Source organism: Cajanus cajan, chromosome 6, assembly GCF_000230855.2.
Source record: "Cajanus cajan strain Asha chromosome 6, NIPB_CcT2T_4, whole genome shotgun sequence".
Classification (NCBI taxonomy): domain Eukaryota; kingdom Viridiplantae; phylum Streptophyta; class Magnoliopsida; order Fabales; family Fabaceae; genus Cajanus; species Cajanus cajan.
The window spans coordinates 12,465,784-12,493,629 of NC_138522.1; the positions used below are offsets into that span (position 1 = coordinate 12,465,784).

At 30.2% G+C, this 27,846-nt stretch overlaps 2 protein-coding genes across 4 annotated transcripts; one reads left to right on the forward strand and one right to left on the reverse strand.

Annotated features, from left to right (window-relative positions):
* The first annotated feature begins 1,092 nt into the window (after positions 1-1,092).
* Positions 1,093-13,255, forward strand: LOC109807630 (pre-mRNA-splicing factor ATP-dependent RNA helicase DEAH1). 3 transcript variants are annotated; one of them, XM_083076755.1, is made up of 28 exons: positions 1,094-1,270; positions 1,428-1,555; positions 1,688-1,861; positions 1,969-2,040; positions 2,485-2,571; positions 3,087-3,120; positions 3,249-3,303; positions 4,346-4,405; positions 4,585-4,656; positions 5,052-5,115; positions 5,484-5,563; positions 5,766-5,833; positions 5,945-6,002; positions 6,230-6,287; positions 6,361-6,429; positions 7,511-7,579; positions 7,813-7,902; positions 8,275-8,361; positions 8,542-8,657; positions 8,740-8,806; positions 9,139-10,179; positions 10,430-10,492; positions 11,321-11,444; positions 11,522-11,622; positions 11,957-12,019; positions 12,109-12,181; positions 12,817-12,911; positions 12,988-13,255. In XM_083076755.1, the coding sequence occupies exons 1-27, from the start codon at positions 1,171-1,173 to the stop codon at positions 12,867-12,869; spliced, it is 3,126 nt and encodes a 1,041-aa protein (XP_082932881.1). In that variant the 5' UTR covers positions 1,094-1,170; the 3' UTR covers positions 12,870-12,911; positions 12,988-13,255. The 3 variants fall into 3 exon arrangements, 2 of the variants coding, with proteins under 2 accessions (XP_082932881.1, XP_020225784.1); XM_020370195.3 differs by having other exon boundaries at positions 12,817-12,898; XR_003804909.2 differs by lacking the exons at positions 11,522-11,622; positions 12,988-13,255 and having other exon boundaries at positions 1,093-1,270; positions 12,817-12,830.
* Positions 13,256-21,916: 8,661 nt separating this feature from the next.
* Positions 21,917-27,582, reverse strand: LOC109807599 (asterix-like protein). The gene is made up of 3 exons (XM_020370147.3): positions 27,371-27,582; positions 27,185-27,285; positions 21,917-22,317 (listed from the first exon to the last, which is right to left on the reverse strand). The coding sequence occupies exons 1-3, from the start codon at positions 27,512-27,514 to the stop codon at positions 22,254-22,256; spliced, it is 309 nt and encodes a 102-aa protein (XP_020225736.2). The 5' UTR covers positions 27,515-27,582; the 3' UTR covers positions 21,917-22,253.
* Between the last annotated feature and the right edge of the window lie 264 nt (positions 27,583-27,846).

Genomic DNA, 27,846 nt, shown 5'->3' on the forward strand with positions numbered 1-27,846 from the left:
TTATTAATAGCAGTGATCATTAATTAATGAAACGTAAACGTAATAATTGGTACTATTATTTTTATAATTTTTAGTATTAGATTATTTTATAATAAATTTTAAATATAAAAGTTTTTTTTTTTTATAGAATAAAGAATATATTACAGAAATTGTTTGTTTTATATTATTTCTATTAAATAAAATAAATAAGTATTATAACATATATGAAGTATTCAATGTAAAATATAGAAAGAAAATCACAAATTTTTAATCATGAAATGTGATAGGTGTCATTTATTAAGCCTATGTTTAATTGAGGTAATTTAACACGAGGAGGGTGAAGTAGAGTGGAATTTTTTTTTTTATATAAAAAAAGCATTTGTGTTTGGTAGATAATATTTAAGAAGAATTATGAGAAATTAAAAGCAAATTCCACATCATTTTTTATATTTTCTATTGAGGATATTCTTTTAAACTTGGACAATATATAAAATTATATAATATAAAAAATATTAATTCAATCTATATTATAAAATAAAGGTAAAATAGTAATTATAAATACTAATTTCACTTTATTTCTTACTTAATTATTTTTTACTAAATAATTACAAATTTCACTCTTTTTTACTCTATTCTTATTTATTTAATATCAAAACAATTCTTACTCATTCTCTTCTTTTTCTTCTCCTTCAAATAAGGCATGACACTAATGAAATTGAAATTATGGAATATATTAATATTATCAGTATCAATAATTATTAATTAATGAAACATAATAATTATTAGTAATTATTATTATTATTTTATTTAAATTTTAAATTTAGTAACTATTAATTAATATATTTTATTAATTTATTTGGTTCATTTGTTAATATATTTTATATTTTAAGATATTTGTGTAATTTTAATAATTATTCAGTATCAACTTATATTATTTTTGGTGATATCAGCGTATTTTATAATAACTTATATATAGAAAAGTTATAGAAAAAAAATATACTTGAGAAGTTCCCTTTATATTATTTATTTATAGATTTATAGGTATTTATAATTACTAATAATCATATTAAAATGGATATATCATGATAATATATATAATCCCTCGGGTCCAACCTCTGCAACGCCATTCGTCTAGGCTGATTTGGAACCCTCCCTCTCGTTGTCCCTGGCTGATTGATTAATACAGTGAGAATGGGGAGTGATGAAGACCTAAAGACATGGGTATCGGATAAGTTGATGTCACTACTGGGCTATTCTCAGCCCACGGTGGTGCAGTGCATGATTGGACTATGTAAGTCGTCTAATATCATTGTTCTCACCTTGAAATTTCTTCAATAGTCAATATGGAAATCATTCATTCCAATGTTTAGGGTTTAGGGTTTAATATATTCATTCCAATGTTGGGTTTCATGAGCCATATTTTGTTAATCTCTTTTTTGGTGTTGCAGCCCAGCAAGCTACTTCACCAGCTGATTTGGCGAGCAAACTAGTGGAGTTTGGGATCTTGTCAACAGACACCCCTTCATTTGCAGAAGAAATTTTCTCAAGAGTTCCCCGTAAATCAACGGGTTTAAATGTGAGGTTTTTTGGCAGTGAAATTTTGCTTCCATCTTTGTACTTTGTAGTTTTAAATTAATCTAGCAAATCCTTTCCCCTGTAGAAATATCTAATATCTGATGGCTATTGATACTCTTTTATTCTGTATCAGCAATATCAGAAACAAGAGAGAGAAGCTGCAATGTTGTCCAGGAAGCAGAAGACTTACACTATTTTGAAGGATGATGACGATGACTGTGAAGATAAATCTTCATCTAGAGAGGTTGAAAACCACAAAAAACGATTCAGGAAGAAAATTGAAGTTCAAGATGATCAAGATGATGAGGCAAAGTGTTCATAGGCTATTAGTTTCATTTTTGTATTTTGTGCTCATTGTAAACTGCGGATCTTCTAACAGCAATTGGCTTGTTTTGACCAAATGTAATCTTGCAGGTAATTTTGAGAAAGGAAAGGGATAGACAAGTTAAGAGAAGAACATCCCATGATGAAGATAATGATTCAGAGGTACTCCCCCTTGTAATGTCTAGATGTGCTTATACATGACAAATTTTGTAACTGATAATTAAACTCCTGCCATATCCATATGTTTTATTTTATTGCGCTGTCAGCTACATTTTGTTTTTCTCATGGCACATTTCTGTAAACATATTCAACTCTATGAATGATTAGGTTTCTGGCTGTTTGTTGAGTATCTGTTGCTGAGTAATGTTTAGATTCATGTGGTACTGAGCTATTATTGCCTGTCTTATATATTACGTTTTCAAAACATTACTAGATTTTTTGTGCAGTCTAATTTTGTTGATCATGTCAAAGAGTTGATTTGTTGAAAAAGTTTCCTTTGCATGTATGATGTTCTATTACATCAGTTTTGTAAATGCATTATTTATTGTTGTTGTTATTATTATCCATCTCTTGTCTTGATGTGATTGCTTGTTTATTTACAAACAGTCGGAAGAAGAAAGATTGAAAGATCAAAGAGAGAAGGAGGAATTGAAGCAGCATTTGAGAGAAAGAGATGCAGCAGGGACACGGAAGGTACTTGTCAATGTTCAAACGATTTGGTCAGCTGTATTTGGTTATTATCCTTTTAACTATTTTTATTATTATTAGTTAGTACCACTACTTAAGTTAGGGTGTTAAGTAGTTGCTACATGAATGATTTCTTATTGGTAAAAGAAGAAAATTTATTGGAAAGAATGAGGAAAATTGTGATATAGATGGTTAAAAAATGGGCTGAAGATATATGCCAGTTATCTTCGTTTAGGGCTGACATAGATACTAACTGTATCTTAGTGCAGAAGATTTTCTGGTCTTTGTTATTATCAGCCTTAAATGCATGTGGAATCATACTTATTGCTCATAACATAATGAACTTGTCCAGTTGTCCTTCTAAAGCTTGTTAGATTCTTTAATAGAATTAAATAATATAATGATGCTTAGAAGCACATTTACCAAGTTCAATGCTTACATGTGTAATATTCTATTTTTTTTTTAGTTTTATCTTCTCTGTTGCTTCCTTCTAATTGTTTGAATTGCTTCTTGATTGGCAGTTGACTGAACCAAAATTAACACAAAAGCAGGAGGGTATGTCAGTGGATTGTTAAACTTGGAAACATGTACAAATATAAGTATCTATGTACTTTCATGCATGTTTATATTCCTTATATTTATTTGTTGTTTTTACAATCTTGGTTCAATCTGTCTTCCAACAGAAGAGGCAATTCGAAGATCTAATGCTGCAGAGCTGGATGATATTCAAACTTTGAGGTTTGTTATTACATTTGTGTTTTGGATGGGTGAATATTCTTATATATGATTGGTACCCTAAAGATTTGTCGTTTGCTAGGCAGTGGATAATATAAGGTTCAGAATTTTTATTTATTTTTTAATACTTGAGTGGTGGACAATTTATAAGCATGTAGACGGATGATTTAAGAATCTGGTTAGTTTTTTATGCAAAAAGGGCAATAAGCTGAATAAATAGCAAAACTGCAAAAGCACTTTTAATGAATATAACATAACAACTAACCATTAACATTTGTCAATAAATTAAATAAATAAATAAATAAATAGTGTTATGAAATGTATGATTATCTTAAAATTTAACTGCTAAAGTTTAGATTGTATACAGTGCATCTAGCAATTTTAAATTAGTTAAAAATATACATTCAGATGAACATGTCACATTATACAATTTCCCTGTCCAGATTATAATATCACAAAAAAAAAATCCTTTTTAACAATAAATATAACAATAAAAAATTATAGGAAGTATGATCCATAAATTGTTAGATACTCATGTTTTTGCATTTTTAGAATATCTAGGCTTGATTGGTGCCAACATGTTATGAGGTTATAACTGGTCGTTGTCTTGCTAAACTCTTTTGATGAGTTTAGAAATAGAATGTACTGAATTGAGTAGTGGTAGTATATAATATGTTTGATTCTAATTTCAAGCAGTAGGTGCAGAGTTTGAGCCCTAAAAAGGTATTGTCTCCTGATATATGGGGAACTGAGTATTTCCAAACATCTCACATAACAGACATATAAGGTGGACAATGTGGAAAGGTTTTAGGAGAAACAGTGGAAAATGATGTTAGTCTAAATGGTCTATTGGAATTTTGGTTTTTGATATTGCCTGATGGTGTCATTTGCAACTTGCAAGGTAATCATGCATAATGAGATAAGCCTTGGTTATTGTTTTTTTTCTTGTCTTATTTAAGGACAAATTGCTATTGATTGCTTGTGTTATGGCTTAAAGTTGAACACAGTATGCCATGTCAGTTATAATCCCACCCCTTTTTTGCAGAAAGGTTTCAAGGCAAGAATACTTGAAGAAAAGGGAGGAAAAGAAATTAGAAGAACTAAGGTATGGTACAACTTCATTTTCTTTTTGTTTTCTTAGGGTTCTTTATTTGATCTGATTTTTTGTCAATGAATATATTGTAGTTTGATTTGATTACTATGCTGTTTGGTATGCTATTATATTTATACATATTTGTTCCTTAATTTATTGCTGAATTTAATAATTTATCATGGTTACTGCAGAGATGATATAGAAGATGAGCAATATCAATTTGAAGGCGTAAAGCTTTCAGAAGCAGAATATTGCGAACTGAGGTAATCTATGTTTACTTTTTTCTTGAGTTCCCCTTATTCAATTTATCGTTTGTTACCATATGAGATATATTTGATTTTTTTTAGTTGCTCTATTAAAGACAGTAGTGACTGAATTATGTGAAGGAAATTCTATGCCCAACTTTGGTTTTTACCATAATCCTTCTTTTATAGGAACTTTTAAACTATAGTCACACTGTTGATTTAGTTCTTTTTGATATTTTGTCATGTTCAATCTGTTTCTTTAAGAAGTATATTTGTCAATTCTTATTAGCACATGGGAACTATAGCCCTTCTATCATTATGCTATGTGTGGGTTCCCAACCACAAATTTCGAAGATGTAGCTTCTATATCTTTAGCCAGGAAAAGTTTAATCTGTTTCGTTTATTACCCCCAGGTACAAGAAAGAGATATATGAACTTGTGAAAAAGCGGTCTGAGGAGGCTGACAATGTGAATGAGGTATGCTAATCAATAAGTTTGTATTCCATGAGTGTGAAATCCTAATTGGTTTATGTATAAATTGTTGATTATTGTCGGAAGATATTTTTTATTTGTTAAGCTAGCTGCTTGCCAGTTATTTCTTCCTTTTCTTTCTATTGATGATTTCTAATTTATTGCCATGACTTGAACTGTATAGTTATATATTACAATGCAATCCTACTCATTTGCAATTGAAATTAGTGTAAAGATCTTTTAGCTGACAGTATTTAGTACTTTAGGGATCTGGGCAGTGGGCAATGACAAATGGATTTGGGCATATGATAAGTGAAATTGATAGATCTATGTATATCTTTGCTAAACTCTCACATGTTCTCCTGAAATTGCAGTATAGAATGCCAGAAGCTTATGATCAGGAAGGTGTTGTTAATCAGGAGAAGAGATTTTCTGTGGCTATGCAGCGTTACAGGTGTTTCACTTAATACATTATCTGCACTCCAGTTGGAAAAAACATAAGGAAAAAAACTGGAACCACATATACACTATTAGTTTATTCTCATAATACCAGTTATATTGTATTTCCTAAAAATTTTATCTTGTGATTGTGTTGTGCATAAATTTCCAAAAGCACTTATACTTAATCAAACATCTTTTGTTTTGTGTATTCATAGAGATTCAAATGCTGATGAAAAGATGAATCCATATACTGAACAAGAGGCTTGGGAGGAACATCAAATTGGTAAACACTTTTATATTATCATACTTGTATAAAATCTCTCATTGTTAAGAAAGAAGTGCTTATTCTTTATCTGTATTATTATATTTGTGGGTTCTGAATAATATCTTTCAGGAAAGGCAATGCTGAAGTATGGTTCAAAAAATAAAAAACAAGTCTCTGATGTTCATCCGTAAGTTTGTTCATCTAGAAACAACTGTTACTCAATATTATATAGTGTAATATGATTTTTTTACCTGATTATTAAAGTCTTACTTGCTGTTGGATGGCATTTAAGTCTTAAGTTTGTATAATTTTATTCCTTAGATATAGTATAGGGTGTGATTTATCACCTTTGATCCTATATTTCTTTAAGTATACAAATAACTGATTTTAGGCTTGCTCACAATTTGTGTTTAGGTTTGTATTTGAGGGCCAGATTGATTTTATCAAGGCATCAGTAATGGATGGAGACAAGGTATGTGGATGATTCAGCTTGACTAATGGGTTTTGATGGTGCTATTCTTGTGTTTGAGAGTCTTTCTCTGCAGTTTGATAATGAAGAGATAGAAGATTCACTTGAAAAGTCCAGAGCAAAGTCAGCTTTGGAGGCACTACAGGTAGCATTTCAATATTTCATTGATGGCTTTATTAGTTCTTACTTCCTAGCTATGTAGCACAGATTCGGACATGATATGGACACACGACATATATATATATTATATAATATAAATAACAATGCAAAAATATTATATATTGATATAACAATAACCTACTAAGTCTCAAAAGAAATTATTAAGAGATATCATATTCATAATTTTCTTTTTAAATCTCGAATCCTGCCTTCATTGTTTTTATTTTTATTAAAAAAATTTCATTTTATTACGTGAAAGTTAAGTAAGGAGAGATAAAGCAATTTCTGTTCTTTATTTCTATTTTTATCAATTTTTTTTTATAAAATTCCCAAATCTTATCTTCTTTGTTCTATTTTTATCTCAAATCATCCCTTCTTTGTTTATGTTTTTATTGAAATTCATTCTTTTTTTAAAAAAATCTCAAATTCACGTATCGAATAGTACATCAAGATGGAGACGTGTTCATTTGTAGGTATCTACGATGGAGACACGTTAGTTTTGTAGGTGTCCGCATTGAGGACACATCAATTTTGTAGGTGTCTATGATGGAAACGTGTCCAATTTGTGTGGACACGGTCTGTCGAAGTGTCCGAGGTGCGTCCACGATGTGTCCGCTCTTTAAGAGTGTCAGACTCAAGTACACGGCATTCACATGCCGTGTCCGTGCAACATAGCTTCCTAGCAGATTGACAGGCACTAAATTGTGGTTAGGAAAATTTTTAATTTAGTGTCACTAAACCCTAAGCTTCTGTTATTAAAAACAATGAAATAGATTCTACTAGTTTTATTTAATGATTGAGGCTACAAAAAATACAAGTGAAAGACTAGGATACTTTTACTCATTATTAGATGGCAACTGGAGGCTGATATCTATGGGTTAACGAATTAATTACAATAATCATGTTATTGATATTTTAATTCTTTGAGAAAGGAACTAAGCTGAGGTTGACTGTGAGTCATCCCTTTAAAGTTTGAGGATTAAGGAATACAAATCACAATCATTTGACAGGATTAATTTATAAAAGCTGACTAGAGTTATTCACTTTCTTTGCTGTCTTTTTTATAGGGTGAGAGGAAAAAGTTACCCATTTATCCTTATCGCGATGAATTGCTCCAAGCAGTTCAGGAACACCAGGCATGGTTCCCCCTCGTCCCTCTATTAATTTCTTTTCTTTTTTCATATATTTTATTTTATTTTTTTATCCTGCTTCTTTTCATTGTTGGTGTTGATTAATGAATTTTATCTCTGTTGTCGGGAAACTGTTCTGTATTTGTATTAATTTGATTTCATGACCCTTTTATTAACATTTTTTTGTATACAATTGTTTGTTCATTCAAATTAAACTCCTACAATTTTTTTACATGTAGGTACTTGTAATCGTTGGTGAAACTGGTTCGGGGAAGACGACACAGATCCCCCAATATCTTCATGAAGCTGGCTATACAAAACATGGAATGGTGTGATTTAATTTTTTATGTGCTTACATTTGGTTAATTTCAGTTGAAAACCTTATTTAACGCTTCCATTGTATTGATTTTATTTCACAATGAGCTAATATTTTGAAAAAGTGTGCTAATTCGTTGATGTTTCATTTTATCCTATTCTTGTTTATATATTGTGGAACAAGTAGGTACTTGTTTGTTTTTACGTGTTATTTTAGGTCCTAAAAAACATTTTGAGGAGAGTGAGTGTGGATATGGTTTAAGAATTTACTTATGCTTGAGTTGTTTTGCGGTGAATGCTTGTAACTTTTGGCATCTTGCAATTTTATTATATTCTTAATAGGTTTTGGAAATGAACAGATCTAAGGTGGTTTCATTTTTTTGCAGATCGCATGCACTCAGCCACGACGAGTTGCTGCAATGAGTGTTGCTGCTCGAGTTTCTCAAGAAATGGGCGTGAAACTAGGACATGAGGTAGACTGTCTTCATTATTGAATATTATAACATAGATTTCTCATTTCTTAGAAAATGAATATGTATATGTACATTTTATTGTAAATATTATTTTTTAATATGTAATTTGATTATACATATCTCTCTTTTTCACATGTCTCATTCTTTCAAATATTTATTTCAAACTTGAAAAATTTGTAGGTTGGTTACTCTATCCGTTTTGAACTTTGTACATCAGAGAAAACTATTCTGAAATATATGACCGATGGAATGTTACTGAGGGAATTCCTTGGTGAACCTGATCTGGCAAGTTATAGGTGAGCTTATATAGGATTCATATTTGCAGGTTTAGTTGGATGCTATATGATTGTTCTCTTATTATGTTTGCAAATATTACAGTGTTGTGATGGTGGATGAGGCTCACGAAAGAACACTCTCAACTGATATTCTGTTTGGATTAGTAAAGGTGAGCCGAAAATTCTTGTGATAGAACTGAATGTCTGCCTTATTTATAATTCTAGAAGGCTGAGACAACTAGTCATTGAACAATCTGCATTTTGATTGTGACATTCATGACCCTTTGGGATATATTTGATTGCATACATTCTTTTGTTCGATATTGTTGTGCATTCATTTTTATTTGATCACTTGTCAATTTTTAACTCATCAATGCACCGTCTTTGCTCATATTTGGATGTATTTGAAGAGCTTGTTCAGGTTAAATGAATAAACAATCTTATTTGTAGTTGTTCATTATAATATCCTCCTGTGTACTTATATGCTCTGTTTATGTGACAGGATATTGCTCGTTTCCGGCCTGATCTCAAGTTGCTAATATCAAGTGCTACACTTGATGTAGAGACGATAAGCGATTACTTTGATTCTGCACCAATATTCAAAATTCCAGGGAGACGCTATCCTGTTGAAATAAACTTTACCAAAGCTCCAGAAGCTGACTACATAGATGCAGCTATTGTCACCTCACTTCAAATCCATGTCACTCAACCTCCTGGAGATATATTGGTGTTCTTTACTGGTCAAGAAGAAATTGAAACGGCTGAAGAAATCTTGAAGCATCGAACTAGAGGTTTGGGGACTAAAATTTCTGAGTTAATAATATGTCCTATATATGCCAACCTACCAACTGAACTACAAGCTAAAATATTTGAACCCACCCCTGAAGGAGCCCGAAAGGTTGTCCTTGCTACTAATATTGCAGAAACCTCATTGACAATTGATGGGATCAAGTATGTCATTGATCCTGGATTTTGTAAAATGAAAAGTTATAATCCAAGAACAGGAATGGAGGCTTTGCAAGTAACTCCCATCTCAAAAGCTTCAGCGATGCAAAGAGCTGGTCGTGCTGGAAGAACTAGTCCAGGAATGTGCTTTAGATTGTATTCTGCATACACTTTTCAAAATGAAATGAATGATAACACTGTGCCAGAAATACAGCGGACTAATCTTGCTGGTGCAGTTTTGTCTTTAAAAAGTCTTGGTATTGGTGACTTATTTAACTTTGATTTCATGGATCCTCCACCTAAAGAGGCCTTATATAAAGCACTGGAACTTCTATATGCATTAAGTGCTTTAAATAAGCATGGTGAGTTAACTAAAGTGGGTAGACGGATGGCAGAGTTCCCACTTGATCCTATGTTGTCAAAAATGGTAGTGGCTTCAGAAAAGTACAAATGTTCAGATGATATCATTTCTATTGCTGCTATGCTTTCTGTTGAAAACTCAATATTTTACCGTCCAAAGGATAAACAAGTGCATGCAGACAATGCAAGGATGAATTTTCACACTGGAAATGTGGGAGACCATATTGCATTGCTAAAGGTTCTGTTCTTGTGACTTTTTTATTTTTTTATTTTTTATTTTGGCTGTTATCAACTTGTGTATATCCATTTTTCCTTTCTGTGAAATGTAAGGCACTATTGTTGATATCATTATAGATTTGAATATTTGTTGTGTATTTATTTTTTCATCTAGTTGAAACACGACCAGATTATCATTGGCATGCACATGTGTCAAAAATTAATCTGTTTGAGATTCTAGCTGGACCTTATTGATTTATTTTTTCATTCAGGTCTACGATTCATGGAAGGAGACCAATTTTTCAACACAATGGTGTTATGAAAATTATATACAGGTACATATGCATCTTTGTTTTGCAATCCAGTATTTGTCACTTCCATATTTAGTGCATGTGCTAGAGAGTGGTAAGCCCTTGTCCATTGTTACGTAAAATAAGTAGTGACTACGAGAGTTGAGAAAATTAGAGGAAGTGAGGAGAGAAAGTATTGGTGTAATGTTTAGAAATGTTTCTTGATTTTACTATTTTTAATTTTAATTTTAGTTAATTTTGTTCTCTTGTATATAAATAAATTCATTCTGCTGGGTGGAATTATCACTCAAGCATATTCAGAAAATGAAATCTCTCTCTCTCTTAACTATAATCAAGGAACATTTTGGCCAATCTGTAGAGTGGTAATATTTATTTTGGCCCTAAAAATCTACCTCCATATTCTCCTTATTTACTGTGGGGATGTATGGTGTTTTAATTGTAAATTATTATGGTGCTATGTTATAGCTACTCTAGAGGGTTTTCATTTGCAAAGAGATTGGCTACCCTTAGGAAGTAGTATTTAGTAGTGTTTTTCTTCCTATCTATATACCTATTATTTTTTGGGTTTCTTGTAGAAGGATGTCATCTTTTCTTACTTTTTTTATTTTACTTATATTTGTTTTGTAAAGAACATTTTAGAACTTGTATGTAGGCTTATGACAATGCTGCCCATGTTTAGTTCCCCTACCACTTTGAATCTCAAATGTAGTAGCATTCTACAATGATCTGTTAGTGACAATTTGATACTTGAGTTCTTTCATCTGTCAAAATGCCTTTGTTAGAATTTATTCATGTTTTGTACATCCATGCTTTGACTTTTGGTGTAATATTTTATTTTATTTTGATATTCAGGTTAGGAGTATGAAACGGGCTAGGGATATCCGTGATCAACTTGCAGGTCTTTTAGAGAGGGTTGAGATTGAATTAACTTCAAATGCTAATGATTTAGATGCCATCAAGAAAACCATTACATCCGGTAAACTTATAAACTATTAATTTCTTGCACTGTAGTTATTTTTTTAGTCTACCAAATCTAATTTTTAACTGCTGCAGGGTTTTTCCCACACACTGCACGACTGCAAAAGTATGGGTCATATCAGTCTGTTAAACTTTCACAGACTGTTCATATACATCCTAATTCGGGGCTGGTGGAGGTAGTTTGGTGTTGTTTGTTGCTGATGACATCTGTTGTTTTAATGGACTGTGTGTACTCCTTTTTCAGAGAAGTTTTAAAAGAAATTCTAACAACTCAACCTGGTGTACACAGTCCATTAAAACAACAGATGTCATCAGCAACAACTTATGATGACATCTGTTGTTTTAATGGACTGTCTGTACTCCATTTTCAGGAAATTTTATAAGAATCAATCAATTTTATATTGCATGAATGTGCATTAAGACTTATGAAGTTGGGATTGCTATGCTCTAGTAAAAGATACCCAATTGTTTCTCATTTCATTTTTTGTTCTCTTTGTTTACCTTTCATAGGTTCTTCCTAGATGGGTTGTATACCATGAACTAGTACTCACAACCAAGGAATATATGAGACAGGTATTCCTAACTGTTAACTAAGTCAAATGTTTCATGACTTCTTGCAATGGATATCGGTCAATAGCTGAAATTGCATACTCAAATTGCAGGTGATAGAATTAAAGCCAGAGTGGTTGGTGGAAATTGCCCCCCACTATTACCAGCTTAAGGATGTTGAAGACTGTATGCTCTCTCTTTCTCTCTTAAATTGGCATTATATTTTTTTGCAAAGAGCCAACCGTTAAATTATAATATTTGAAATTTAAAGTTGCATTTCATTCCTCCTATTGATGGGATTTATTTTTTTTTCCTCTCTTTGGTTTAAGGAATTTGATGGCTATAATTATAAATCCTTTGACAACATCTTACTGATCCTTCTGTTCACTTGATAGAATTCAGAGAAAAGTAAAACAGATTAATTGGAGAACATTGTAGTAGGATTTGTTATTCTTTTGACTTACCTATCTTGTGTAACTTAATAATGGATAGTTAATTAAATAATTGTTATACATCCCTTTCATAATTAGTCCGCTTGTAAGCGTTATTGTTATACCATGAGTTATCTATTGAACATGTAAAATCAGTAAATTCAAATTTAACTCAATAAGTGGAAAAAAGTGCAGTTGTCATGAACTTCGCAAGTGAGCTATCGGAAGACATTTTGGTGAAGCTGCGAATAGCATATTAATCAACTTCCAATTTATTAATTGTTGTAACAAGAATATTTTGTTGATTTATGGCATGAACTTCTGATTAGATTATAGTTAGAACTTCAATTCTATTGATCTAATGAGTTGTTCAATTGAATTTTGTGGCAGCATCTTCGAAGAAATTGCCACGTGGACCAGGACTTGCTCAAGAGGACCGATAGCTGACACATCTTTACATATGCTTTGGCTGGTAAAAAAATAATGTACTGTAAATAATTTATAACTTTATATTTAGAGTATAGCATCCTGTATCCTTACCTGGTGAAGTAACTTTCACAGGTTGCAGTTGCATGTGCTTCCTTTGGTCGAGTGTTGATTTGACTTACCAACAAATTTTGTCATGTAGATATCAGGCTCATTCTTTTGTAATAAGTGACATCTAATTCAATTTTATTAGCACTGCTAGTTTAATATTGTATAAAATTTTTAGGGCAGTGCTTTAACGTAGAAAATATTCAGGGCAACTTGTATTTATCGCTCATAGTTGTACAAATTCATTGAATCTGGCATATGCCATTCAATAATCTCTTAAATTCAGTTTTTGGTATCTCAAATTTAAATTATTTTTTTAATTTCTATAATTTTAAAAGGCCTATTTTTTTTTTTTAAAAAATACTACTCTATTACTAATCTTGTATTTTTACCATTAAAGAGCTAAAAAATTATAGAGTAGATAAAGATAAATTGAGATATTTTCATTCTTCTTCCAAAGTTAAGAGTGTACATTATTTATAATCAATAGCTACAAGTAGTCCTACAATTATTATCATCTAATATTTAGGGAATTTAAAAATATAAATTGAATACATTATTTATAATCAATAGTTACAAGGTAATCCTACAACTATTATCATCTAATATTTAGGGAATGTAAAAATATAATTATATAATATTATAATATTATCTTATTAATTCACTTGGTTTATTTTTCTTCTCTTAGACTGTATGGCCCATCCCATTATCTTGTTTATTTCTCAGGTTACTAATAATATATAAAAAGATAAATTGAGATAATTATGTAATACCTTATATAGTAAGGGTCACTTGTTTTTACTGGATTAATTTTTGTTTAACATTATTTGACATGTTTATTAACAAAATTTTAATGTAATAATTAAAGTTTTATTTTAATTATTGTAAATAAAAACATTAATTTTAAATTTAAGGAAGAAACAAATTTGTCTAATTTTTATATTGCGTGATTCGTGTTTTTTTTTTTTCCCACTCTAATGCTTCACCATCTGATCTAGCTGTTTTCAAGTAATTTTTTTTTGGCCTATGAACCGAACATTTTGGAGAGTATTCTCAGCGGCAAATAATGGAAAAAGGAGGTGTTTGTCTTCTCCTAATTTATAATTCTTTGTTGGCTCTTTAGGATTTTTGATTTTTGAAAGGCCCAACTTATATCCTCTAGAAAGGATTAACTTTAGAAAACCCTTCGCCCTTCAGGGGCTTAATTGTCATCCGTTTCTTAAAATTTAAGGTTGATGATATATGCATCTCTTTTTTATTATTTTTTTTATAAGTATACCTCCTTTTATTTTTTTTTTAATTTAAATATGTTTATTTTTAAAATTTTAATTTTACACTTTTAGCATTTAATTTTACATTTTTTTTTTCACACACCTTTCCTGTTTTTAGTTTTCATATGTATCTCATTGTCTTCTTTCACTCTCCACTTATTTATGTAGGTGTTTTTAATTCTTTTGGATTTTTATACTATTCTCTTCTCCTTTTAATTTTAACAATATTATCCTCTCATTTCTTTTTTTTTTAATTTTCACACATACACATGAGATTTAGAAATAACATTGACAACGTTATAGACGTGAGTGACTTCATTGGTAGTGTCAAAAGTGTTGAATCATTATGCATTTTTTTTCAAGCATTTCTCTCCATTTACACGTCTAGAAATTAAATTTAGTGTTCTAAATAATGTGTTATAGAAAGTACTTTTTGGGATAGTGGAATTAGTGTTTTGAAAAGTATTTTCTGAAATTTTGATTTTTACATACTTTTGAAAAGCACTTTTTAAAATACTAAATTTATTAGTTCGGAAAGAAATTTTTAAAATTATGTAAAATAAATCACTACTAAAATAGTAAAATGTGTTTTAGAAAGTCTTTTCTAAAATATTAAAATTAGTATTTCAGAATATATTATTCGAAAGTGTGATATTCTAAATAATTCAAGAATTTTTCTTTTGGAATAGTGAATTTAATGTTTTGGAAATTATTTTTCAAAAGTATGTATAAATACAATTTCAAAAAATACTTTCTAGAACATTAATTTCACTAGTCATACTTTTCGAAATATTGAAATTAATGTTTTGGAAAATATTTTACAGAACACTAAATTTAACATTCAGATTTTTGAAAGTGTAAAAGAAAATGAAGTGTTTAAAGAAAAATGTGTCTAACTCGATACCTTTGAAACTATTGAGAAAACTATACATACCTATCACATTGTCGCATACTAATTCTATGATCCAAGTGCATGTGAAAACTGAAAGAGGTGAGTGAGAAAGGGAGCGATAAGAAAGATGAAATAATTAAAACTATCTATTGAAATAAGTGAAGAGTGAGTGAAAAACAAAGTGGTGCATATGAAAATTGAAAAAGGGAAGCAAAGAGATGTATGAAAAAGAAGATTAAATTACTAAATTGAAAGTTGGAGGTATACAAAAAATTAAAGATAAAGATTAAAGATATTTTAAAATTTTTTTTTAAAAAAAATAAAAGAAGTGTACTTACAAATAAATGAAGTTTAATATATAATTATTTAAATTTAATAATGATTTTTTGTTTTCTTAATTTGGGAACAGTTTGCCCCTTATAAAGACCAATTCAATTGATTATAAAAAGCAGATTAAGGACCAAAAATGACCTTTTAAATTAGGAGGATAAAATTATCGCTTTTAAATTTGGTGAACTAAAAAACAAATTAAGCTCAAATATGATAGATAAAAAAATATTTAAGTCTTACATTTATGACTTTTTTGGGTACAAATATTTATGATTTCTTTAAATGTGTTTATTCCTTAATTTTATTTTATTTTTGGTAACTTTATATTTAGATATTTTGTTTTTGCAATTATTTTTTTTAATCTTTGTCAGCTAATAGTAATTTGTCTTATAGTTGAAACATACTGTACTTTTTATAATAATTTTTTTAAAAAATTATGTTTATGCTATTTTGTTATTTTTTAATTCATAAATTCTTGTCATTTAGCATCACTAATGCCATGCTTACCGAAACATTAAATGTTTTATATATATTTTTAGAAGGGACTCTCACTTAGTAATATTCTCCATGTTCAGTGAGGAACTACAAAGTAAAAAAATTCTGTTCTCTGTACATCATTTGGGTTCAACATAACTTAAGAGAGACTCAAACATTATTGTGTATCCATTTTAATTGATTTTTTTTCTTTCTTCACATTGTTAATGGACACATACTCGTGGGATTCATTCTCAGTGTACTTACATGGACATGGTGCTTAACGAATAACGAGGATTTCTTTTTTCTGTCTCCCTTCTTTATTGATATACCTTCTATCCACTTTTTTTTTTTTTTTTTTTTTTTTTTTTTTTTTTCTGGTATATAAAATCACTTTAATATCTTTTTATTTTTTATTCCTTTTTTTTTCTTCATATAATTCTCTTCCCTCTATTCCTTCACGCGTATTTCGAAAATTAATTTTGAAATAAATATGTATTATTTTGGAAAATAATTTCTAAAATTATGTTTTAACAAAAATAACACACTTCTTGAAATTATTTTACAAAATGATATGTTTATTCCAAAAAAATAATTAAAAGTAACAATAACTAAAAATATAAGTTCAATTGTAATCACATGAATATTCATATCTTGAAAAACCAATGATGACTTATGGATCAATTCCTATTATGCAAAAATTGTATTAAATAAATCATAAGAGTATTACATATGAAAAATGAAATAATATATTAATTTATATTTTGTATTCTATCTAATGCATACAATTTACAAAATAATACATTTTGCCATGGGTCCTTCATCCTCCGTGCAATCTTATGACTCTGATTTAGATTGGCCCATTGTTATTTGAAAAGATAGTCGGTCTGCTCGTAATTCTCATCCTATTTATAATTTTTTGAGTTACCACCGCTTGTCTCCTTCATACTTTTGTTTTGTTTTCTCTTTGTCATCTACTACTGTTCCTAAAACTATCAATGAGACACTTGATCATCCAAGATGGTGACAAGCCATGATTGATGAAATGTAGGTTCCTACACACAATGGCACATGGGAGCTTGTCCCTTTACCTCCTGGAAAGAAGAATATCAGTTGTAGATGAGTCTATGTTGTTAAAGTTGCCCCAACTAGGGAAGTTGATCACCTTAAAGCTTGGTTGGTAGCCAAGGGATACACTCAAATTTTTGGTCTTGATTATTGTGATACCTTCTCTCCTATGGCTAAGATCACCACGGTTTGAATCTTCCTTGCTATGGTGACTATTAGTCAATTGCTAGTCCACTAGCTTGACATTAAAAATGCCTTCCTCTATGGTGGCCTTGAGGAGGAGATTTATATGGGGAAACCTCCTAGGTTTGATGCTTAGGGGGAGTGTGATTTAGGTTGTAAATTGCATCGATCTTTGTATGGACTGAAACAATCACCCCGAGCTTGGTTTGGTAAATTCAGCCACATTATGCAGATTTTTGGATTGGAACAAGATGAGGCAAATTATTCTGTGTTTTATTGTCATTATGCTGGAAAGTGTGTTTATTTAATGTTTTATGTTGATGATATAGTTATTATAGGAAATAATGCTACTAGAATTTCTTAACTAAAAGAGCAATTATTCAGCCATTTTTAGACTAAAGACCTTGGTAGTCTAAAATACTTTTTTAGTATTGAAGTGGTCCAATCAAAGGAAGGTCTTGTAATTTCACAAAGGAAATATGCTCTTGATATTTTGAAGGAAACAGGTTTGGAAAATTGCAGGTCAATTGATAGTCCTAAGGATCTGTTAGTCAAGTAGGCTTGTATAACTTAAGAGGGTGGGGGGGGGGGGTGAATTAAGTTAACCAATTTTTAATCTTTGATGAGTTTTTGAAATGCTTTCTTATAAATTCAATTTCTTAGACAATTTGTATGTAAAGTTTAATGATGAAAAACTACTCAAACACAATTTAAACAAGTAATTTAAAAGTATAAGGAAAGAAAAATTGCAAACTTGTTTATACTGGTTCGACCAATCTTGCCTATGTCCAGTCCTCAAGTCTCCAACTTGAGATTTTCACTATTCTTGTAGATCTTACAAGACTTGAATCCTCCAACACCTTGGAATACCCTATCCTTGTGTTGAGATTCAAAAACCAACAAGGAGAAAAACTCTTTCTCCTTTACATATCAAATGATCAAGTGAATATAACAAAGTAACTCTCTTTGAAGAGTAGATATTACACTTTGAATATCTTAATGAACTCTTTAGAGAATAATGTAAATGACTTTGGCCATGAAGTTTTGTAAATATCTTTTTACACAATAGAGTTCGTAACCTTTCTAAAAGAATTATAGGTATTTATAAACAAGTATCCCTATGGTTGGGTCTTCTCATGAAAAGTTGTAATCCTTTATAATTTTCAGAAAACATACACTAGTAATCGATTACAAAGAATTGGTAATCGATTATAATGGTTTTAAATTCAAAAACAATTTGAAACGTATCTTTAAATTCAAATTTGAAGTTCCCTCTTCTGGTAATCGATTACAAGGGTTTGTAATCGATTACCAGAACACATTTTAGCATTTGAACTTTGAACCAAGAAGTTTTCTTCTTTTGGTAATCGATTACTTAGACTGGTAATCGATTACTAGACAGATGTTACAAATTTTGCTTTTGAAAACTTATGATATTAGTAGCTTTTACTTTCCAGTCAAAATTATTTTTGTATAATCTTTTTGAACACATTTCTTTTTTACTTTCTTTTTCAAAAAATTTTCTTATATTCAAAAAGACTAAATTTAGGTTTTCTTGAAATCTTTATTTTAATGGCCAAGTTAACTGCAATTTTCTAAAGCTTCCTTTTTACATATTTAGCTAAGTTGACAAGACTTATCTAGTTGAATCTTGAGATCTTGTTTCTTGATCAACTTGCTTTTAACTTGACCTTTAATTTTCTTCAATGCTTTGACATCATCAAAATTTTGTGCATATATTCTTCCACAGGATCCAAATCAGAAGTTAATGATGGACCAAGGTGGAATTTTTCCACATCTAGAGAGATACAAGTGGATGGTGGGAAAAGTCATTTATCTTAATATTACAAGATCTGATATTTTATTTGTAGTTAGAGTTGTTAGCCAATTCATGAAAAATCCTCACATTGACCATTGGAATGTGATTCACATTCTCAGATATATTAAAAGGGCTATAGGATAAGGATTGTTGTAGAATGACAAGGGAAATACTCAAGTTTTAGGATATTGTGATGCAGATTAAGCTGGTTGTCTCATAGATAGGAGATCCACCACAAAACATTCTGTATTCATTAGAGGGAATATTATTTCTTGGAAAAGCAAGAAACAAAATGTTGTTACCCTGGTCTATTGCGGAGGCTGAATATAGATCTATGACTCTAGCTACTTGTGAACTTGTGTGAATTAAACAACTTTTTTAAGAGTTAAAATTTTGTGAAGTTAAGCAAATGAAGTTATATTGTAATAATTAGGCAGCCCTTCATATTGCTTCCAATATGGTTTTTCATGAGAGAACCAAACACATAGAGATTGATTATCATTTCATTTGGGAGAAACTCTTGTTCAATGAACTTATCACTGAGTTTATCAGCTCTAATGACTAATTTGCAGACATTTTAACTAAGTCTTTAAGAGGACCTAGGATTCAATTTATATGTTCCAAGCTTGGTGCATACAATTTATATGTTGCAACTTTAAGGGGATTGTTAAAACAATTATTATATGTTATATAGCTTTACAAAAGCTACTTTTTGGCCTTATCTGACTAAAAGGGTTTAGATCCTAGGCTGGAACTTATTTTTGACTTGTGTACCTATTTTGATCATATATATATATATATATATATATATATATATATATATATATATATAAACTAATAGAGATTTCTCAATTTTAAAATTAAATTTAATTGTTAAAGAATTTTATTTATATAAATTTAATCAAATTTAATATGTAATTATGTAATTTAATATTGAATACTATGATACTCATTATTATCTCATTAACATACAAATATAAAAAATATTAGTTACATGTAAATATTCATTTTTTACTCATAGTAAAATTTATTTGCGAATACCTACGAGTAAGAATTTGTTTTTTTAATGTGCGTACTTCTAACATTATCTACATTCCAATGACGTAACATTGATATGTTTGGACTCTACCCATGGCATATGGTCTCTACACTTGCCTAAACTTTGGATTTTAGGTTGTATACTAAAAACTATTTTAGTCCTATAATAGCACATTTTATGTTTTAATTATTGTTGCAACTATCAATAACTCTATTAGTTGTTGAACGTTCTGATAGTTCCTTTTGCAACACTGTTGTTGAAGATAATATTTGGAAGCAAAACCGTTCTCCCTTCTCCCTATTCCCTTTTTTTTTTGTTCTCCCCTTCTTTTCTCTCCATAGAAACCAATGAACCTACAACCTAAACATTTGATTCATTGTTTTATGCCGATGAGCATGTATCTTCTTTGAGAACGAGCTACAAAATTTCTCCATTATGTGTGATTAAGAAAACAAATTAAATGACAACTTTCGTGCTTGAAAACTTTTCAGTTCACAATAACATTGTGGCCAAAGAATTCTAAACCAAAATAGCATATTGACTCATTTTACTTTTTTTTTCCTGATCAAACCTCGATTGCAACATCCAACAAAGTATAATAAGTCGTTATTCAAACTTGAGAAGAGAAACAACAACCTAATTAGTAGTTTGACTTGGATATTAACTCAACTCCTCAATAGCTAGTACCAAATCCAAGAACTATTCTCCCAAACACCAAAATCAGCTATTGTTCTATCCTTATCTTCTAAAGTAGGATACAATGAACGAAAATGAGAACATACTTCATCATTACCAAGTCGAACATCATTTTAAAAAGAAGAAAAATTATAATCCCATCACTTTTGTCCTTCATCATTGTAACAAAATTAAAACAAAGCAACAAGTCACCACCACTACAGAAAGTAGCCACAAAAACCGCTACTCGCATCCAAGCAAATGCCAAAATTTAAAAAGAAAAAAAATGTCTGAACTCTACAACTTTAACACTCTTTGATTTGTTATTGATAAAAATTAGTTAATATAAGACAATTTTTTTAAAAAAAAAATAAGTAGAACCCACAAAATAAAAGGAGAAAGGAGGTGTTGATGAGAAAAACGAAGTGAAGGAAACAATGATGGGAGAATGGGAAAAAAGAGATGAGAAAGAGGGTGAAAGAGAGGGGAGTAGAAGAAATAAAAGAAAAGATTTTTTTTTTACAATTTTACCCCGAGTTTCATTTTGTTTTAGAATAGTTACTTGGTAACTACCAACAAGAACTAAAACATGAAAAAATCACTTGTTGAATTTATAAATATATTTGGTCAAGTGAGGAACCACATGCCACCTCACACAACCAACAAACCACAAAACTGGGTTCCACATGGATCAAACAAAGATCACATCACTACAATAAAAACAATGTTGGAGGAAATTTGACAAGAAACCAAAATACAATTAAAAACTCGTGTAGGAATGAAAATGTACAATTTTTAAATATAAGAATCAAAACACAAAAACAACCCGAGTATAAACAAATAGTTTTATCAAAACAATTACAATGGATGTTCAAAAATATTACTCACCCCAATCCATTTTATAAAACCCAATTATCTGATTCGTTAGTATTAAAAAAATTGATTAATTTAATTAATAGCATATAACTTATTCTAAATTTGTAACTTTTTCCAAAATTACCTCTAATGAGACTCTTTCTCTACCAATTACTTACTAAAGCAAGAGAAATTCATTAATTATGTTCATTTATTGTCTAAAAATAATTAACATTTTAAATTGATTCTTAAAAAAAAAAAAAAAAACTTCAGATTCAGCTCTTAAACATAAGACACTTCGTGCAAAACAATCGCATAAATAAATTTTTAAGTTAATTAAACAATTGAGATAATAAAATGAAAAACTATATAAAAAGATAATAGAAGTTAATCACTTCATTTAAACTTTTCTTTTTTTACTAAAACCAATTATACAAAACCAAATTTGCAACTGCTTGCCCAAACATGCTATTTAATTGAATAGCTCTCCTCAAATTTCAGACTAATAACCTACTTCAATATATAATCATTAAAACATCAAATAATCCAAAGTCTTCGCAAGCATCTTCAATACAGCCAACTAAAGAAAATAGAAACATTCAATGACTCTAAACTTCCTTTCACGTTCGTTGTTGATTCTCGAAAAGTCCCACATAAAGTTCATTTCTACCTCAAAATCTTGAGATCTCAACTTTGTTTGCCTGGTCTAGGAGGTCCAAAGTAGTTTGTTATCAATCCCATTAAAGAAAACCTGGAGTTCACATTAACATCATGTCAATAGTTTTAACAGTGAACGAGAAACCAGTGTGAAAATTGTGTTGCATTAGAATGGAAATTTAGTGCAAACTATTTAATATCGTGTTCAAGGGATGGCAAAAACAGAAAAATAAAGTACTACAGATCACCACGTGTGTTGTCTAACTATTAATATATTCTCACTTATTTTTTTAGAAATACTTTTAACAAGTAACATTTTGGGAGTATTTTTACAAATCCAAGTTGTATACTTCTAAAAAAGAGGCAAGAGAATATTAACCAACACATATATATGTATTAACAACAGGGTTCAAACTTTTGCACTTACATCACTAGATAATTATCTATACAATACGAAATTAATCAATTTAGCCATTAAATTTAAAGTTATTAATTATTATAAAGAAGTTCAAGTTTATAAAATGTCAAGCAAATAACAAAACTTCATTATTTCATCACACTATATTTTGATGAATAATATGTTAATTAAAACATAAGTAAATGCCTATGACTAAACAACACACAAACAAATGTACAATTTATATGGAATATTATATAAATAAATGATAAGGAAGATAATATCAAATAATTCAATAGTTAGATTTATTAATTTCATATCGTACAGAAAGTTATTAAGTGCAAAAATTTAACACATGATGTTAATTGATCTTGTGGATATATATGATTATAATGATATCCAAGATAAACATTACTTCTGGAGAAAGTAAGAAATGGTTTTAACATTCTTAAAAGGCAACATTCTCCATCCTAAAATGCACCCAAACCTTTAACCCCATTATGTGTGCAGCGAAACATTATAACACAAAGAAAAATGTTATCTATGCTAGGACAAGTCATCAAACTCCTGGGGTTTTGTCATGTCATCTACGTAACATAACCTCATTAAACTGCAATTCAGCATTTTTCAATAGTGGCAAATAAGCTATTTCATATGTTATATGTTACTACCCTACCCTAGATGACCAACTTGAACAGGATATGCTATGTTGGTTTATCCATGTCCTTTGAGTTTTAAGGAGACAGCAAGCCAAGTTTGATTGATGAACACATATGTTGACTCTTCTGTGACAACTTTGGCCGTATAGGATCATTATCAATTGTTGAGGTGGTAACCTGGATTTCCATCAAATGCTACCAAATAGCTCCAAAAGAAATCAATAAGACATTACTATCCAGCTCGTGTCATAAAATCTATGGGTGTATCTATTTCAAGGATTGTTAAACTATTCTTCAGGAAAGTGAACTTAATACTATCACATGTTTTGTACAAGTTTTCTATACATACTTCAGATTGGGGGCATTATTGATTTCTTGGAAAGTAACATTCCCGTGCTTTAGTTGTTTTTTATCCTCGTCGTGATAAGGGATGGGTATGTTGTTTTCCCGTGACATGAAAATGAGAGTCACTTTTTGCCCAACTATTGACTTTCACTCCCACTTCTTTCTACCACACATTCTGTATCCGATTATTCATATTTTGAAAAACATATCCAAAATATTAAATGCTAACCAAAGGTATTTATTTACCCACAAATAACTTTCCCAGTCATATCTTGACAATCTCCTCCTAAATCATTAAATATTAAAATGCCAACTCCTTAAACCAGTGCTCTCCATCTCTAACTGTTGTACTAAATTGCTTGGAAATTAGCTATGTCATGTGTGATGATGTATCAGAACTTAGGAAACAAATACAAGAGCCGTTTTTATTGAAGCCAGTTTTTTTGTTGTATATGCTTGATGTAACCGAATAAGACACTTTCAGGAACATATTTTCAAGTAATATGAAATTTTCCATCACCAGGGCTTCTAGTAAGGAACATCATGGACTTGCATGCAATAGAACATATAGAAGAAACAACATAGCAGGTATAAACAACCTTGAAGCATGCATCAGAAAGTTGTAGGGTCACTACGAACAAATAAAAAGAAATTTAGACATGTAGTTGTTAGTATCAGATTTAATCTTGGTCACTATTTAACAGTCCACACATAAGAATATGGCTATTTGATAGGAAATTGGGAATACCCACATTTGTAAGAAATTAAAAATAATGACTAAGATTTTGATGCACATAAATGACTTTGGCCATAAGTCCTAAAATTATTTTTAGTCAAAGAAATGCCTGTGAGAAGTAGCAGTCCTATCTACCCTGACAGAACCAGATTTGACATTTTTACCCTGACAGAAGCATGTGCACCATTAAAAAAAAAACTGCAGTAAAAGGAATTTACTCAGAAATGATCAGAATTATGAAAGGTTGGATGTGCCCAGCAGAATCGAAAGCAAAAATCAGAAGCTTAACTTCTCTGAGTAATTAAGACTGTTAGTTCACCATAAGGCATCTTGCATAAATACATCATTTAATTATAAAACCTTATAATATATATCCAAATACATATAAAATAATTAAAACAATTATTAAAATCAACTCAATTAATCATAACAAAATACAATAATAAATAATAAACAATGTATATTAAAATATCATAAAATACATATTTTCCAAAATATATTTAATTACATAATTAATTAAAACATATTTTCCCTAAATACTTTCTATAGCAAAATATCATAAAAAAATGCATAATTCTCTAATAAATATTATATAAAACAATTTTGTATACATTCATTTAAAACACCCATAATTATTAAAATTCTCTAAAATATTTTATAAAACTCCTTTAATTAATCAAAATATCCTTTTAATAATTTTAGAGAACTTCGAGTGTTGCATATTCCACTTATCTTAGTGACTTCATTTTCTTGCAAGTGAATTATTTTTGGTAAATATAATTTTCAAATATCATAATTATTCTGATAATATTTTTATAATTGATATATTATAGTTTTTATCTTTAAATTTTAGATAAGATATACCAAACAAAATGAAATAGTACAAAAATTGAAGATAAAAAAAGTTAGATACTTTTTTATTTGAACTCAGTATCTATTTCATTAAAAAAATAAATTTGAAACTTTTATGTTTTAAAAATTTAAACTTCAAATATAAACTACATCTTTAAATAGTTTTTAGTTTAGTTGTTTTATTTTATTATAATAAAATTATCTTTTAGTGAAAAGAGTTCAAATCTCATAATTATTTGTGTTTTTTTTATTTAACATATATAAAATTTTAATTGTAAAGTTTTAGATAATTTTATAAAGTTAAAAAAGTCTTATACTTGTGGGTTAAAATTTAGGTTTTAGGATTTTGGATTTTAGTTTATGCTTTTGAGTTTGAGTTTAGTTTTTAATTTTCTTATAATAAAATTATCTTCTGGTAAACACTATTTACCCACTAGATGTGTTTTAAGCTCAGTTGTCAAGCAACTATTTAACGTGCCTCAGGGTTATTAGCTTAGTAATGATTGAAAATAACTCATAGTCAGTCGGTTTCCATAAGCCTCTTCACCTTTAAGAGCTCAAAACTGGGGTGCTGGGAACCGTTCAGTTAGTAGCCCAATTGGTGAAAGGGCCATCACTTGGCATCCGCCTGTGCAGAAAAAATTAAGAGGCACCTAAAGTAGGGAAATCATTGGTTGAGGGCCTACACAGCCATATCTGGGGGAGAGTTATGTTTGCTCCTAAAAATCCCGGGAAATAAAAAATGAATAGAAGACAAAATATTTGGGGTAATAAATTACCACCGATAAAAGGGAAAATGGTTTAATGCATGTATGTTCACATTATAAATATGCGAGGAAGAAACCCTAAGGGTAGACTTGAGTGCTCTGGGCTTAGTTTGCTGGGGCTAACCATGCTTAGGCAATCTATACCAGAACAAAAACTAATGAAGATGATACACAGATACAAGCCATGTGGTTAAAATGGAGAAATGCATTAAAGGAGGTTGTTTGTGATTGCAAAGTATCTACCTAGTTCAATAGGAAGTTTTATTGACATTTCTAAACATAGCCTATGTTACATTTTGTCCTATAATATCACTAAGAATTTGTTTTTTAATAATGCTCAACGGCATCGTGTGATTCATATAGTAAATCTCACCTACGAATAAGGTTGTTGTTGACTGTTGCTGTTTGATGAGGCCTTGTGGCTATTTAATAACTTTTCTAATCCTTGTATGAATACCATAGGCTATGTTTGGAAGGACAGAAATAGGGGAAGTGATAGGCAATGAAATGAAAAAAGTCGCCAAAAGGTTGTTCTGGAGTTATTTAATAGAAGGGAGCAAAATGGAAAGGGAAAAAATCCTAGTCCCTAAAACATAAACAACCAACCAGCCAATAGAGTGACATGTTCTACTCCATTGCATTCCATTATGAGCGATTCTTTTCCATCCTTTTTTAAACTCCCGAACATATCAAACAACCAAGGGGAGTACATGTGTGTGTACAAACAGACAGCAAGAAATTATTGACTGGAGTTTCAGAAGATTCTTTCATCTACTTATCAGGTTCCAATCCTCAAGGATATTTCAGACCAGATCAAGACAGAGTAATTTTTTTATTTGATCTTATCCCTGAAATTCAAAAAAATTAAAACAAAAATAAAGGTAGATCGTAGCGATTTTAGCTTATTATGCATCAAGCCATGAAAGCAAGCGTCCAAATCTGACTTGTGTGATTTTGCCTACATCTTTTATTCATGATTCAGCCTAGTGATGCCATCCCCTATAGGAACCAATTTCTTACTCTTTCGAGTCCATATAAGTACGTATTAAAACAACATTTATGGAAAACGCACTAGCTCCCAAACCTAACAACAATTTTCAACTTAATTGTTTTTAAACAACGAGATGCGCAGATCTACAAAGAAAACTCGCAAAGAACAAAGCAAAGAAGAACACAAACGAAGAAACAAACACGAAGAAACTTACATCATAGCCATCATAACTTGTTTGAGATCATTCTCGATATTCCGCATGTTGGCGACGGATTGCGCGCAGAATATGAGAGCCAGCCAAGAGCTCAATTTGTACTGAATTCAGAAACAACAGGAAAAAAAAATGATGTTAATGCATCGAAACGAAGATAGCGTAGTGAGATCGATGGCGAAGACAAACCCTGAACATGACGCCGGCGACGCCAAATATGACGGCGATGAAACCGGCGTAATCGATCGGAAGATCCTGCGGCGCCACCTGCGGCGCCACGTAGGGTCTCGCCGCCGAAGGCTGACGGGGATCGTTGGTGTGCGACGATGACATCTCCGATTTCTCTCCTCAGACAGGTGTTGACGAGTTTCTCTGATTTTCACGGTACCTTGTTCTTTAACTTATTTAATATTTAGGCTAAACTCTAATCTATCTTTTTTTATATTTTTATAATAAGATAAGATATAGATCAAACATTCTTTGGTGTTTTTTATTATTATAAAAATTAACCTAAAATATAAGATTTTTTATATCCGATTATTTTATACAAGAAATATATTTAATTAATATTTTTTCTTAATTTGATAAATGATTGATAGAATAAGAATATTTATTTATGTTAATTATTTAAAATATTAATCCATTTATGTTAATTATTAAACACT